Consider the following 17,365-nt stretch of genomic DNA (forward strand, 5'->3'; position numbering starts at 1 on the left):
AAATAATGCCTGTATAATTAGTACCAGAATTGTTAATACTTGCACTAATAGTGCAAGTATTACTAATACACCTTATTCAACATTATTTTTATACACTCTACCAAACAATCCCTTACTTGTCACTATTTTTCTGTTTGTATTTTTACTTTTACTTGTCATTTTTGACATATCAAGAAAAATAATTTTTTTTTTTTTTACCTTTAACATTAATTGATTTTTCTCCAAATTAATTTCAAGACAGAATGTAAACATTATTTAATAAAGATACTATGATAACATAACTATGTTATTGATATTTTTTTAATAAATGTGTCAAGTCAAAATATGACAAGCAGTTTTTTGATTATGCAAAGCTCACTTTATTTTTTTTAAAAAGAATAAAATCGAAAAAACATCATTAATATTTTTTTTAATTATCGACAACACAATAGAGAAAGTACCAAGAATAAAATAGAAAATAATGAATTTTTATTTTAAACTTCTATAAGAATAAGAATTTAAATTTTTGCAGTAAAAACAACAAATTTTTTAAATAATCAAAAAGAGTAAAATTTTTAATTCCGGAAGCACTATTGTGCACATTGAGATAAACTAAGAAGGGTATCGCAAAATCCGGAACATGTATAACTCCCACCTTTTTAATCCACCATTCCCCACTCTCCTTTCTCTCTCTCTCTCTCTCTCTCTCTCCTACTTTCATTTTCTTTACATTGTTTTCTCCTTCCTTCCTCCTCTTCACTTGTCTGTCTCTTCTAGCCTAGAGAGAGAAAAAAAAAAAAAAAGGAAAAATGGTGGATGAGTTCATGGTGTGTGTAGATAGGATCATAATAGCAACAACATGTTTTGCTGATTCTTCAAATGGAGAAGCACTTTTGACTAGTGATGATGCAAATGCCAATTCAAGAAAGACAGATGAAAAAACAATTAGCAACAACAATAATAGTGGTGGTAGTGGTAGTGGAGAGGGTTGTTCAAAGGGTAGTGTTATTAGAGAATGTAGAATTTGTCAAGAAGAAGATGATGAAACTGACATGGAAGCTCCTTGTGCTTGCAATGGCACTCTCAAGGTACCCCCTCCCCTCCCCTCCCCCCTCCCCTCCTTTTTTTTTTTTTTTTTTTTTCAATTTTAGGTTTGCTTTAATTTGTATTTTTGAGTTGAAATTTTGTTTTAACTTGTTGGTTCGTAGATTTTGAAGTTAAAACTTGAAAAATTGTGTTTTTGAAGTTGTATTTGGAGTGCATTTTTACTTTAGATAAATTGAAGTTTTGTGGATAAAAGTCCAAATTGGCTAATTTTTTGGAACTTGAAAATATTTGAAGATTGAATTTTGAGATTAAATTTCGCGGATAAGCAAATATTTGAAGATAAGTTTTTAAAATTTATTCTCAAAGTTTCAGTTTTTTTTTGAGTTGGAATTTTGATTTTAATCCGTTTGACCATAGATTTTGTTGTTGAAACTTGAAAATTTTGAGTTTTTAAGTTGTGAGTTCTAAAATTTGAAGTTGTGTTTGGAGTGCATATTACTTGGAAAAAAGATAAAGTTTTGCGAGGACCTTGAAAATATGTGATGATAAGTTATTAAAATTTGATCAATTATCACGAGCAAACGGAATAAATAGATATTTAAAGATAAATTTGTTCGAGGAACTTGAAAATATTTGATGATAAATTTTTAAAATCTGATCAAATATCACGAATAAACAGAACAAACAGAATTTAAAGATAATTTTTTAAAATCTATGATCAAACGATTGCTAAGTTTTCCATTTTTTGTTACCCTTTTTCATTTGCTTTCTTGGATTGGCGTAGGAAATGTGTGCTATTTCTACTCTTTTCTTTTCATTTCAAATGGGGGTAAAAGTTCACCTCTTCTTTCATTGTTTGCTAGTCTTGTTTCCTCCTTTTTTGTAATGGGTCTGCGTTAATTTAATTTTTTTTTTGTGTTACTACAAGTTTAAGTTTTGCTACCACTTTTTCTCTAATTTGGCTTGGGAAATGTGTCAGGTTTCTTCACTTTCTCCATATCTTGTCTTCATTATAAACGAATACAAAAATTTTCTTTTATCTTTTCTTGGGCTGTTGGTCTTTCTGCAATATAAAATGAAAAATTGATGCTTTTGATGTCTCTTTATGGAAGACCTAAATTATCTTCTTCTTAATAAAAGAGTCAATAGAATTAACCCATAAAAACTTTTTTTTTTCAAAACTAACTTTTTTTAAGTTAAAAAAAGAGAAGAAGCTTTTTTTAAAAAGTTGGGAGTTGAACATTTTTAATCCTTTTAGTAAGTGCCCAGAAAATTTTGGTGTTTGTGCATTTTTTGTTTCTTCACATCATGAATGCCTTGTGAGTAACTCCTTTGTTTCGAAATAAATGAATTATTGAGAGATTTATTGGTATTTCAAAATAAGTAAATTATTAATTTTTTTTTCAAATTTACCCCTGACAATCAATTAATTTTTGAAAAGGTATTACTAGATTAATTTTTTTTTTGAAGTAAAAATAAAAAATTATATTAAATTTATATATTTAATATTTTTTTCTTAATTTGTATGTCAAAATTCAATAATTCATTTATTTTTAAAATGAAGCTATGAAACGGAGGAAGTATTTTGTACATATCTGGAAAATGAAAAACTTTGCTTGGTCACCAAACTTTTTCTATTCTCATTAAATGTGGAGCTGAAAATGTGCACCAAACAATTAAATGCATGACAGGAGTTTTTGTATAAGTTGTCTTTTACCTTTATCAAAGAAAGAGTCTTTTCTATAAGTTGTCTTATTCTCACTATTATTTCTGACCCTTATGATTAAATAAGTTTTAGGTTTTGTAAAAATAAAAATTCTCACTTTAACTTTTTTTTTTTTTTTTTTTAATTTTTAATACACACGTCTTGACCCCGGTAACTCTATCAAACTCTGTCCACCGAGGTTAAGGCTAGGACAAATGGGAAGAATCACTAAGTTTTTGCCTCTGAACCTAATCCTCATGGTTTTCAACTCACTTCATTAACCATTAGACCATCTCATTAGGTGCAAAAATTTGCTCACTTTCCCAAGTGGGTACTACATGGCAGTTATATTGGGATTTTTGGTCACATTTAAGGGAATTTATGTTGCTAGTGTTCAAAATGTCAAAATGTTGGAGTAAATGCTGTTTCACTTATTCTGGATTCCACGTGCGGATTTATTGGGAGTGCTTAGGTTTAGTTTTGAACCGTTTTAAATGCTTTTTAGAATTAGATATTGAATTGGATTACAATTGAATGTAACATTTTCAGTTACCCTTTTGGACTGGCTTAAGCTTTCGCAAGCTATTTTGTGTGGGACTTTTTAAAAATGCTAATAGGTGCGTGTTGGATCCTTAAAAAGTAATCCATTTATGGAGGATCCGTCAGGCACCATTTTTGGAGTGTCCTGCAATCATAGTGCTACTGATTTGCTCAAGATTTCTTAAGTACCATTGGATTAAGAAGCTGAGTTTTGATATTCTGTCATTGATTGTTATACCTGCAGTTTGCTCATAGGAAATGTATTCAGAAATGGTGCAACAAAAAAGGTGATATAACCTGTGAAATCTGTAATAAGGTTGGTAGCTTTTAAGCACCTGATTTAGTGAAGAAGATATTTCTCTAGTTTCGCGTAAATTGACTTGTTATTTGTATTCTGTCAGGTGTTTTCACCAAATTATACCCTTCCACCTGCAACGAGTAACCCTGATGTAATGGCAATTGATATCAGGTGGGTGCTTCAGGTTGTCAATAGTATAATATCCGGTTTTTGCTTTTAAATCTCATTGACACTTCCGTGTAATACATACCTTATCAAAAAAGATTTTTTTTTCTGTGCAAGACATCTTTTGAAGTTCTGGTTCATTGAAACTTGCTGTTTAAGTTGTGACAATGGAAGAAATAGAGACAAAGTGCTCTATAGGTTTATTTACTTCCATATCCTATGCCAGTTGTTTTGTAAATAAGAATTAGTTGTAATCTTGCTTAATCGGCATCCTTAAAGGAAGAAAAGATATCAGAAAGTTCTGTTGCACGGAGTATACAAATGTAAGACTTAGAAGACCTTTTTTGGCAACTTAGATGGCTGCTTGACATCAGTTTGTTCTTGTTGCCAGCTTAATGTCCTTATGCTGCTAGACATGAGAGTGGCATGGTTCCGTTTTCATCTGTTCCTTGTCTTAAGGTTTATAATCATGATCTAGTTTCTTTCTGAACTACGTTAAATAAATCATTTGATCTTACTAATTCTCTTTGCCCCCGAGACACAGGATGCATGAATGTCTGATTGATATAGATGAACATGAGTGCCTCAATGATTTAGGTGTCGTCAATTGTTTTTGAACATATAGGAGCTGTTTTTGTTCTATGCTCTCCTTGAGGAATGCAAGCAAGCAATTGACTCTATGCATTCAACAAGTTCTTTATCTTGATAGGCAAATTGGGTAGGTTGTTTGTGTGGAAATGGTGGCATTGCACTGACTTTGTTTTGAAGATTAGTAGCTAACAAGTTTTTAAGAGATTTCTTTGGGATACTAATCCTTTTGAATTGTGATTTATAACTCAAATTAGATCTTGTTGCATACATTTTAATACCGTCAAGTTCGGAAATAGTTATAGAATACAGATAGGTTTCAACAGAACCTAGCATTTGCGACATGATTACAATGGGTAAATGGCAAACACTTCTTTCATATCAGTGATCATGTGTACGACAGCACCTTATGATCCAACTACACTACTGTAATTGTTTATAATATTAAATGTCAAGTTTCCAGCATCTACCTAAATATTAAATACTGTGTTTCTGATTGATGTTCCAAGCTTTCTGACCTTTTTGTTCTTCGGCTTGTTTAAATCAGGCAAGCATGGGGACCAGGCATGGATATTCGAAATCCTCATTTTCTTGCTTTTGCTGCAGCTGAACGTCAATTCCTGCAATCAGAGTATGATGATTATGCCATTGCTAGCAGTGGGAGTCTAGCATCTTTCCGCTATGTTGCAATCATTGTAAGTATAAGCTGTGCAATGCTTTTATGTTTCAGCCATGCTGTTTGTAAGCACTTCATTATTGAAGGTAGTCGTCTTCTATTAATGCAGTTGATGCTACTATTGTTGGTATGTCAGACCTTGATGGTCACAAGGGACTTCACAATGGTGCAGGACTCATCTACATTCTTTAATGTAAGTCAGAGTCATTGTTCCATATGTCTTGTCTTATGAGATAAATCTGCAGTAAGTTGTGCTGGATGATTGCAGTCCCAAGCTGATCCAAAAATTGGTTCTCATTAGAACTCACTGTCTGCGTAATCGAGTGTGATTATGAAGTGTACTGCATTGTGTCAGCAATAAGCATGAAATTTGCATCATGTTTCTGAGTTTTAATTTGTTCGTAATGGAGTCATGTGTTATTCTTCTTCAAATCTGGGTGTTATGATCTTGTGTAAACAATTTTTGTTGGCTTTTCATACATAAACATCGACATTTGCACTGACAATCTAGTAATCTACATGACAATTATTTTAACTTGAAGTATGTCTTGTGAACTTCAGTTTCAGGTTTCACTTCTTCAGCTGGCCGCTTTTCTTCTACCTTGTTATGTAATGGCTCGGACATGGTACATGATACAATGCCGAAGAAGGAGGCAGGTATGTTCACCTAACCAGTTATCCTAATCATGCTCTTTCGTCTTGCATTCTGCCCTTCAATTCTGCATACTTGCAAGTCCTTGATTGGCTAAATATGAAGCAACCATTAATTCATAAAGAACCACATCAAGTACCAAGAAAAGAGGTATCTTCAATTAACCTGAGAACTAAAATTGCTTAGCTCCACCTTAATCAAAGTAGCTTGTTGGAATAAAATCAGGATGTTGGTTCCTTAGCAGCTATTGCTGCTATGATTACCAGAAAAATATATCATTAAGGCTTGATGTTGGTAAATAGTGATGTTGGCTCTTTTAACTTTTACTACTATTCGATGTCTAAGAGTCCCCCATTCCCTATCTCTGTTTTCATGTTAGAACTGCTGATGGAAAGCGGTTTTGCTTTATCTTACATATGCACGGTTCATTTCAGGGTTAAGATAGACGATGTTTGGTGGCATGGCCTTTTGCTGCCTTTGTCGTCTCTAATGTCTCTTAGGAGCAAATGCTGTTGTACGTCAACCTTCTCTTTTAAAAGATAACTGTATTTATCTTCCAAGCCAAGGTGCAATGTTAAAGCTGGCACTTTGGTCCTGCAAATCCCTTTAGCTCTTTGAGCTACATGTAAGCTCTTCTCTTCGTTTCTCCTAGCCGCGAACTCGGAAGCAAATGTAAATGTGAGGATTTGGGTTCACAGGCTGTTTTTATCACCTTGGTTCTGTAATCTCAGTTATTGGATGCCATTAAAACAAATGGCAATCCATATGAAATTTCGAATGGAACAGTAAGAGTTATCTACATTTTGTTGAGGATAACATGTTCAATTCCCACTTTGTGGGATTAGATATATTGTTGTTATTGTTGTGTGCTTCATTCAAATCGTTAAACCTTGCGGTACATGTCAGTATCACTGGCAGTTCTTGCTCGAGTATCATCCCTTCCGTCCCAATTGGCGTGATACCTTTCAAATCAAATTCCAAGAGTCAAACCAATATTTTTTACGATGATTTTCTTCACGTCCCTTTTGAATTGTTATTGTTGCGACTTGTAATACTTTTTTTTTTACGTAGTTTTAAAATATATAAATTTTATTTTAAAAACTTATTTATTGTATTTATGATAAAAATTATAGAGTTTTGACCCTCGAGATTTGATATGTGCTGGTAAATCTCTGGAATAGACTCAAATTGGGCTGACTTTCAAATTTTAACTTCAAATAAAAAATTTCCTTAAAATAACATTTACCTATTAACTAATATTTTTGTTTGACGAAATTGCTCATGATTAATTGAGACAACTCCATATTTATATTTTTCAACTTTTTTTTTTTAAATTTTACTTTGATTTTTTTTCTCTTTTTATTTTTTATTTTTCTCAATCCTTATTTTATTCCTTTTATCCTCTCAACTTCTTTTTTATTTTACTTTGATTTTTTATTTTTCTTTCCTTTTTTTTGTTCTTTTTGGTTTTAATCAACCCTTACTTTTTTTTACACCTCTCAACGTCGACTTTTATAAAAAAAAACTTTTTTTTCACTTCTTCTTTAATTTTTATTTTTTCTTTTAAATTTTTTCTCGACCTTTATTTTTATTTAATCTTTTTTATTTTATTTTTATCAACCTTTATTGTTTTTCATTCTATCTCAACTTCTACATTTTCTTTGATTTTTATTTCTTTTAATATTTTTCTTCATTTTTTTTTCTGCAATTTTTATTATTTTTATTCTTTTCTTCGATTTCTTTCATTTAAATTACATCTTATGAGCAAAAGTTGACACTATCACATTATAAAAGTAAGACTTATGACTTTCAAATAATAAATTATATTTCATGGGCAAGAGTTGATATTGCCACGTTGTAGAGGCAAGACTTATGACTTTCAAACAATAAGTTATGTTTCATGGGTAAGAGTTGATATTACCACATTGTATTTTGATTTATGAGATGTTTTATAACTCTTACTTTAGAGGCAAGACATAACTCAGGGACTTTCAAACAACAAATTATGCCCCACGGGCAAGAGTTGACTCTATCACATTATATTTTCATTTATGAGATGTTCTACAACTATTGCCTTAGAGGCAAGACAAGGGCAAGAGTTGACTCTACTACGTTATGTTTTCATATATGAGATGTTCTACAACTATTACCTTAGAGGCAAGACTTAGCTCAAGGACTTTCAAACTACAAATTATGCCTACGGGGAAGAGTTGACTCTACTACGTTATGTTTTCATTTATGAGATGTTCTACTATCATTGTCTTAGAGGCAAGACTTAGCTCAAGAACTTTCAAACTACAAATTATACCCCACGGGCGAGAGTTGACTCTACCACGTTATGTTTTTATTTATGAGATGTTCTACAACTATTGTCTTAGAGGCAAGACTTAGCCCAAGGACTTTCAGACTATAAATTATGCCCCCACGGGCAAGAGTTGGCACTACCACGTTATGTCTTCATTGATGAGATGTTCTACCACTCTTATCTTAGAGGCAAGACTTAGCTCAAGGGATTTCAAATAATAAATTATGTCCCACGGACAAGAGTTGACACTACCACGTTATGTCTTTATTTATGAGATTTTCTACAACTCTCGCCTTAGAGGCACGACTTATCCCAAGAATTTTCAAACAAGTTACGTATATTGGGCAAGATTCAACACTAACACTTTGTGTTTTTTACTTATGAAATGTTCTAAAACTCTTGTCTTAGAGGTAAAACTCATCCTAAGGACCATCAGACAATAAACTATGCCCTCGGGCAAAAGTTGACACAATCATATTGTGTATTGATTTATGAGATATTTTATAACTCTCCCCTTAGATGCGAGACTTAGACCAAGAACTTTCAAGTAACAAGTTGTGACCCATGGGCAAGAGTTGACATTACCATATTGGATTTTGATTTATGAGATATTTTATAACTCTTGCCTTTGAAGCAAGACTTAACCCAAAGACTTTCAAATAACAAGTTATGTCTTATGGGTAAGAGCGGACACAATCACATTATGTTTTGATTTATGAGATGTTCCATAACTCTTGCTTTAGAGACAAGACTTAGCCCAAAGACTTTTAAACAACAAGTTACGCCCCACGAATAAGATTTGACACTAATACATTGTGTCTTGAATTATGAGATGTTTTATAAATCAAGAATTTTTAAACAACAAGTTATATCCCATGGGTAAGAGTTGACACTACCACATTATGTCTTGATTTGTGAGATACTCTATAACTCTTGCATTAGAGGCTCAAATTAGTGCAAGAACTTTCAAACAACAAGTTACGTCCCATGGGCTAGAGTTGATACTACCACACCGTGTTTTGATTTATGAGATATTCTATAACTATTGCCTTAGAGGCAAGACTTAGCCGATAAATTACGGCCCATGACAAGAGTTGACACTATATTGTGTCTTGATTTATGTGATGCTCTATTAGTCTTATCTCTAAGATAAAACTTAGCCCAAGAACCTCCCAAAAGAATGAGTTACGCCCCATGAACAAGTGTTGACACTACCATATTGTTTTTTGATTTATGAGATGTTCTATAACTCTTATCTTAGAAGCAAGACTTAACTTAAGGATTTTCAAACAAGTTATGCTCCATAAACAAGACTTGACACTACCACATTGTGCCTTGATTTATGAGTTGTTCTATAATTTTTTTTCTCAAGCAAGATTTGACATTACCACATTGTGCCTTGATTTATGGGTTGTTTTATAATTTTTGTCTTAGAGGCAAAACTTATCCCAAAGAATTTCCAAACAACAATTCATGCCCTTAAATTTGCTTTATGTTAAAAGAAGAAGATTCCTTTGCGGACTATTCAATTTTTTATTTATTAGCAAAATATAATAGAAGTTGGAAAAAAAGAAATAAACGATCCAATAAAATAGAGAAATAAAAAAAAGATATTGAGGAAAAAAATAAGAAAAAATTAAAAATTAAGAAAAAAACGAAGAATTAAAAAAATTGAGAAAAATAAAAATGAGAGGAAAAAAAGAGAAATGATAAAAATCCAAAATAAAAGAAAAATAAAGGTTGAGACAAATGAATTAAAAAAAAAAGAAGGAATAGATAATGTTTGAGAAAAAAGAAAAAAGAGAAAAAAATAAAGGTTGAGACAAATGAATTAAAACATGAAAATAAAATTAAAGAAAAAATAAAAAAAGTAAAAATAATAAAAATAAAAATAGAATTTGAAGGACAAATGGGTATTAAAAGTTTAAAAATATTTGAGGTGTAGAGGACAAAATTGTACTTGTACTATACTAAGAAGGAAGGAATGCTAGTCTTTAAACACTTTTCTTATTGGGGTCAAAAATCTAAAGCCACCCACAATTAAGGCTATAATATGTAATTTTCTGGATTTATGCCTCATAAATTGAGATAAAATGATTAGATATTTTGTCCAGACTTATTAATTAGTCCATGAGGAGGCTGCAACTTCTAACAAAGAAATTTACTCTTGGTAAATTGAAGTAAATAAGCACCTGTCATCATTACCTAGTGTAGGATTCAAGATTAGGTTCGGAATTGGAGTCAAATTGACCTTCTTAGCAGGTAGAGACTTACTTATGAGTACGCAAAGATTTTTGTAGGACTCTGGAAGTTTCAACAGATCATTTTTAGTTCATTATCACGCTTTTTGGACGTCCCACGCAAATCCGTCAATTTTGGACAGGGGAGGGTTAACTTTTCTTTGTTTATTGTAGTGGCAGTTAAAAAATCAATTAACCTTTCATTTTTACTGATGATTTTCTAAAGAAAAAATAAAGTGTTCCATGAAACATCCAAGGGTGCGTTTGGTATGACCGAAAATGTTTTCCTAGAAAATGTTTTCTAGGAAAACAAGTTATTTTCTTACTTATTTTCTCATGTTTGGTTGGTGAGTAGAAAATATTTTTTGGTGTTTGGTTGGTGCATGAAAAATATTTTTTTAAAAATATTTTCTAGTGTTAGGTTGGTGATAGAAAAACATTTTTCGAAATATACTTTTTTATATTTGGCTAGAATGTAAATACTTTATAGGAAAATAGTTTCATGCTCCTCCATTCAAACCCCAACAAATCCCTATGCTTTTCGATACTCTCCAACCCGAATAGTAACTTGCCCAAACGCATGAAGCAATGAATTTAGTAAATTTCCAAATATATATTCCACACGGTAAATCTAATTTTGAATACTTTAGTAATGCTAGTAACACTAATCAAAACTAGCTAACTATTAAACTAGTAAGCCAACAGTAAGATCATGCTTCTTGTAATAAAACACCAAGTAATTAGATACTTTACTACCAAGTAATCAAATAGTAGTAACTAAAACAACTGCATTGCATAGCTATCTGGTAGCCAAATCCAAAATGATCCACAAATTAAAACAGACTATTAGGTAGCAAATACGCAATACATTTTCAAGACATAAGTGCACGAATAATAATTGTTTCCATACCCTATCAAGCTATGTTCTTCCAACCCATATTTTTATCTATCTTTGTCGTTTGAATCTTTCCAACCATAACTTTTAGAGATTTTGACTTTTCACCATAAATGCCTTGGCTAAAGTATCAAACCCATTACATAAATTTTTGATAAATTTTCATCTTTTCATGATTTAACTGATTCCACAGATACACCACTATGCACAAATTCATTCGTCGTGAGATCCATTTCCACTGCTGTAGACACATCTTTGATGGAATTCTGCCTAGAGGTACTTCTGTCAAGTATGTTCCTCTGTTGATTAGTGTGCTCCTTCATGTCCTCCTTCCTGTTTTTTTCACCATATCTTTGGGAGAAATAGTATAAGCATGATCGTTTTGAGAAGAATCTAGGAGCATTGTAGGATCACCTTCTATGGGCAGTTCAGCACGGTGAGCAAGATCATATCTAACAAACACATTCTCTAGGCTTATTTCATCTTTAGAAAGACTAGATGGTGAGGAATGAGCACTATACCTCTTCTCAAGTTCAATGTAATTTGATTTTCAACTTTTGGAAGGTGACTCTAGCTTAGCATCGTTGAAATGGTAGCTAGAATTATCATAGTCATCAGACCACAAGATCATATCATTGTTCACCAAACAACCAATAGCATTTTGAAGATTCTCATTTGACGAATCACTGGTACCAGGAGCAAACTCAGCAGACAATTGTTTCACTTATGTAGGAACGGATGCACCCAAATCCTTGCTACCAAGTTCAAATTGAATTATGGCCGAACAAGATCCATATCTCATTCTCTTCTTACTCTTTCCTGTCATCGTTAGTTTCTTACGTAACTTCAGCAGGTCAAAGCAGCTACAACACGTAATGAAAGGGGAACCACCTTTTTATAGCTTGACATATACATCCAACTCTATGGTCGACAACCACTCTTCTAGGATAACGCCGATGACCAAGGCCACCATTTTCTCTCCAGGTTATGAGAAGTTCTTGTAAGTCGCCATCATCCAAAATCTCCTTATTTTTCGCTGCACAAAAGATTACAAAAAAGTTCTGCCGTACTGAATATGGAATACCAAAAAAAACAAATGTACAGGGAGAAAGTGTTTAGTTACTATGTTAAAAGCCTCATCTAAAATCTTGAACCATTAAAAATGCCACATTTACTTAATCATTTTTAATTTATCCCCTCCCGCGAGGGCTGATTTTTTTCTTAGAACAAGTAAGTTGACAATATTTTTTGGTGAATCAGTAAAGGTGAGACTTAGAAAAAGAAGACTAAAAAAAACTATCTGGTATGGAATTGATCCAGTATCACACAAGCCATTTTCTCACTTAATAAGTGAAATTGCAACATTATCTCCACCACAAGTCTCTCATTTGGATGAAACAACACTTGGTTGTTTCAAAGATGAATAGCTGTAGGATCACTTTGTGCTCAAGAATTTCATAAGCTTTATGTGCAACATCATATGAACCAAGGTCCAAAGGAGTCTTTTTCCTGAGCACAACACCATTAATCATTTGCTTGCCTTTGGATGCCATTGTCTTTTTCTTACCAACAAAGCACTGGGTTTGGACTTGTTATGAGAAAAATAAAGGCAGGGTACTCTCATTTTATAGGTGAAGAAGAATGGCTAGTCTTGTAATCCATTTTCAAAGTGTTGTTTGTTGTTTTCCAAAAAGACTCCTTAATCACCAAGATTAATTGGTAACTGTGTATTTACTAAATTTATAGTTGTGACCCTTTGTATTTTGCATTGAAATTCATTCTTAAGCACAAAATCAACAACTGAACAGAATCTCAATCTTATAAAATCACGAATAACAGAATCTGAGATATAGGATATTTCTATAGGCAGAAATCAGTGATCCCAAAATAATTAGTAAAATATCCTTTATAGACATATTCATTAAGCATGAAATAAACTCGAATCAAAGTCCTAAGATATTCATATAGCTTTAATCCACTGCTAATTTCTCAATTAACTCACAATAACTTACCAATTTTCATTGAAAGTTAAACAAAAAGTTTAAGTTTTGAACAAAATTGAACTTAAATCCGAAACCTAAATGAGCAAAAGAGAAAAAATTGAAGAAATTTTTGACCAAGCATCGTAGAAGAAATTAGTTATGGAACATACCTTTGAAACTCTTGCAGTGACGAGAATAGAGAGAGACAGGAGAAAACCCTAACATTGAAGACCGCAGTGAAATCTGTAGTAATGCAAGCTCAATTTTGTTTGAGGTGGAGATGGAGAAGAGGGTGAAGGTGGAGTAGTAACGTTGTCTTAAAATTTTCATAGGGAAAATGACTTCACTTGGTTGATTAGGGAAGTCAATTTCCCTCAAATGAAGGAAAATAAGCCTCCTTGGAAAATGTTTTCTCGATACTTTAATATAACCAAACAAAGGAAAATGAGAAAATGTTTTCTAGAAAACATTTTCCATCATACCAAACACACCGCAAGTGAAAAATCATAAAACATACAACTGGATCGAGATGAGACTTTTTATCATTTTTTTTTGTACAAATTTTTTGGAATATCTGATCTTCAAGCCTCAGTTTTCCCAGAACATCAAAAAAACCTACACAAAGCTATCTGTCACGACCCAACTACTGGACCGTGCGGACACCTACTCTATTCTAAGTAACTAGGAGAACTCTTACTACCGAACTAAAAATATGCGGAAAACTTTTGTTTTTAAGAAAATACTGAATTAAATATAATAAAGTAAATTAAATACTAATAAATAAACTTTTTACAAAAACTTCTTATGAGTGTCCTTCCCTATCCCAAGACTTGGATAACCATGTACAAGAGCTATCTACTACAACATAGACTGACAATAAAATATATAATACAAAGACTCTAACATCTGCCAGGAAGAAAAAGCAGAAGTTAGTGCTGAATATCGTCATCCCTCTTGTAACTGCAACTAACCTGCATCCAGCCTACACTTCAAGAAGAAATGTAGAAGAGTAGGGCCAGTACAACCACACATACTGGTAGGCATCATCGACCGACCATGTTAGTTTATATAATCATAAAATAGAATTAACGAAAATAAATCATGACATCTTGAATGGAATATAATTCAACTAAGGTTGTAATAATATTATTACTTTACCTAAATAAGTTACAACATCCAACTACTCTTCCAACATCATCAATATTATATTCGTTACTAACATACTCTAACCTTATTAATTCACACCATCAACCACAATCCAACGCTAATACATCACTATTTCTCTTTATTCACCTTATTTCTTTCATTACTCATATTCACAGGAACAAACTCGTAATCATAGACAACTCACACTAAACTCTCGGGCTAACAACCAAATGCTCTATTATAATATTAAAGAATGATGACTAGTCGTTTTGGTAAGCTATGATTAAAACACATATAATAAATGAAGCAAGTCAACTAATATATAAGTACAAAGTTTCACATTTTCAATACATATCACACAATCAAATACCCAATGAATCAACAATACAACAATAACAGATTAAACAACGCTCACAAAGAAGCCATATAACCATCAAGTGTATCAACCATCCTGTGAACATCCACAAACTTAACACAAACATGTACACACATGCTATGGGACTTATTTTTGCCCAAATAGTCATGACCTGTAAGGAACAATCTATGTTCATGTACCGTACCAGTGTGGTACCCGATCCAACATCTACATATCCGTACCGGCGTGGTACTCAATCCAACATATACATATCCGTACCGGCGTGGTACCCGATCCAACATATACGTATCCGTACCGACGTGATACACGGTCCAACATAAATAAGTATTACCAATATCAAATTTATACAAATTCACAACATACAATAATGTACCAAATTTACAAGTACACTTAAAGTCATAAGACAATTCCATCAAGTAAATTTTCAACAATCATTTATACACGTATCAACAATCCAAGCATCAACAATTTCAAGCATGTCCTAATACCAATCAACAAGTATTCATAGCATTACTTTAAGGAGTATCATTATCAAACAAGCCACTCATAGGCACAATTCAATAAACCATCATTATCACCAATTTAGCCTCTCATGGGCATCAAATAGATATAGTATTTTTATCAATATCAAAACAAGAATATCATAACATAAATCACAATTTAATTCTTACGCATACAAGTCACTATTGGAGCCTTAATTACTCATTAATTATTAAAAATATCATTATCTTCTTAAATATCATAATTTGAGTTCTAACATCACCACCAATAACTAGCACGTTCACGCGTATCATTATCCTCTACCTCTTTCCACATAATACAATCATCACACTAATTCAAGTCATCTATCCCTTAAATATTATTATGCTCATCAATATTCAATCTTAGCATAATTATCCTCATCATATTATTGAACAATACATACAACTTAATACCATTACAACTCAACTAGGTTTATCACTAGAACAACTAAAAAAAAATCATGTTCATATACTACATTTGCAACAATCTCCTTTTGGGCACATAACACATAATATCATAAATATCACATAATCAATCAATAATATAATTTTTGGGATTAAAGTTAAGTACTCGTGTCTTTATCCACCTCAACTCCATGCCCGCAAGCCTAGACATGCTTTCTCTCATCAATTTTAAATTATGAAAATATAAAATAACACAATCTTCTACTCATTAAACCTAGCCTACCTGTACACCAAACTTTTAGAAGGAGCAAGCTGCAACAAGGATACTCTTTTCCTTTTGTTTCATGTCTTGGAACAATCAATCATCTAAAAATCAAGCAATTATAAGAGTAATTAAATATTTACTCTTCAAACAAATATCTTGGGGATTCAAACCCACTAATTCTACCCTTAATTCAAGGTCAATATCATTTTCCAAGTTTAATTAATCATTAATTAGCCCTTTCAAGCTTAACCCATCTCCATTAATGGCGTTTTTATGCTAAAGGTCTCATCTTTACGGAATTTTAGGTTCCTAACCATCAAAATTCATAATCTAGTTTATAAAATTCATGTTAGAAATCTTTAATTCATAGTTTAGAATCAGCTATAGGTCATATTAAAAACACCATGAGTATTCCCCAAAAGAATTCCACCATTAAAGTTCTTTCTAAAGATTCTAAGATATTAAAGGATTAAAAGACGAAGAAAATAATTAAAAAACTTACCTCAGCGAAGGAATTTCACCTTAAGCCTTGGGAAATCACCTCTCTAGGGTCGGAAAATAAAATTTGAGATTTTTAGACCTAAAATTTGGCTAAATCTGATTTAAATATCATCAGAATTCAGCCCGAATAGTGCTCAGTAAAATAGTCATAACTTTTTACTTAGAATTCGGATTGAGAAGTGGTTTATTGCGTTGGAAACAAGACTCAGAGATCTTTAATTTGATAGGTTGTGGATTTCGTAAATCCCTATATTCTAAGAGATATGATAGTTTAAAGTTGGCCCTAATAGAAACCCATATCGAAAAGAAAGTTTTATACTTAACTTTGTGTTAGGGATATTGTACGACCTTAATTCACACCTAAAGAAATTTCAAACTAATGTATTGATATTATTACTTATGAATAATTAAATTCATCGGTCTTGTGTCTATCTAGACATATCTGAAGGCTAAAATCTTTGTCGGAAAATTTAAGGTGACACAATAAATAAAATATTAGCTAATTTGGACCCAAATTAATATTGAGGAATGAATTTGTTAAGAATAATTTAGTAACGGCGAAATGGGTCGTTACACAAGCCAAACTCAAGGATAAAAAATTCATAGCTGCTAGATGATTCTCGAGGTCCGTAATATATCCACGAATAAAGATAATTATGCAATTTGTTTCACCAAATCTTTGCCCTCACTTCTTTTGCGCGAACACTCTAGCATTTCTTCCCAACAATATGTGGTTTATAGTACCTGTCAAAAGTCATTCTATAAAGCTTGGGTCTAACATTTCGACCATATGCATGCATGATACCCTAAACTTGCCAGATTCCTGGGCTCTTAGTAACACCTAACCATTGCAACAGTTTGTTCCATTAATCTCTTACTTAAGTCATTGATGATCCTTAAAAAATTGTTCAAAAAAATTCCTTAGACACCTTAAAAATTTGTTCAAAAAAATTCCGTAGACACCTCAACTCAGATTTATATCTATTAGACACTTCAATATTAACGAATATTTATTTATTAAACATTTGTTTCACAATCAATCAAGCACTCTAATGTGTGTAATACAAAAGTCCGATGAC

General features: G+C 32.2%; 1 protein-coding gene across 1 annotated transcript; it reads left to right on the forward strand.

Moving 5' to 3' along the window:
* The first annotated feature begins 623 nt into the window (after positions 1 to 623).
* On the forward strand, positions 624 to 6,498 carry LOC107847620. The gene is made up of 7 exons (XM_016691992.2): positions 624 to 1,067; positions 3,516 to 3,587; positions 3,673 to 3,740; positions 4,870 to 5,017; positions 5,108 to 5,191; positions 5,560 to 5,655; positions 6,085 to 6,498. Exons 1-7 carry the CDS (start codon positions 789 to 791, stop codon positions 6,088 to 6,090), a joined length of 753 nt encoding a protein of 250 aa, XP_016547478.1. The 5' UTR covers positions 624 to 788; the 3' UTR covers positions 6,091 to 6,498.
* The last annotated feature ends 10,867 nt before the right edge of the window (positions 6,499 to 17,365 follow it).

The sequence above is a fragment of the Capsicum annuum genome, chromosome 1 (assembly GCF_002878395.1).
Source record: "Capsicum annuum cultivar UCD-10X-F1 chromosome 1, UCD10Xv1.1, whole genome shotgun sequence".
NCBI classification, from domain to species: Eukaryota; Viridiplantae; Streptophyta; class Magnoliopsida; order Solanales; family Solanaceae; genus Capsicum; species Capsicum annuum.

What these genes read in the sequence shown, in the direction of transcription:
- LOC107847620 (XM_016691992.2), top strand. Translation starts at nt 789, where the DNA reads ATGGTGGATGAGTTCATGGTGTGTGTAGATAGGATCATAATAGCAACA. An exon ending in CTTGCAATGGCACTCTCAAG is followed by an intron (nt 1,068 to 3,515) that starts GTACCCCCTCCC and finishes TTATACCTGCAG; the next exon opens with TTTGCTCATAGGAAATGTAT. An exon ending in GTAATGGCAATTGATATCAG is followed by an intron (nt 3,741 to 4,869) that starts GTGGGTGCTTCA and finishes TGTTTAAATCAG; the next exon opens with GCAAGCATGGGGACCAGGCA.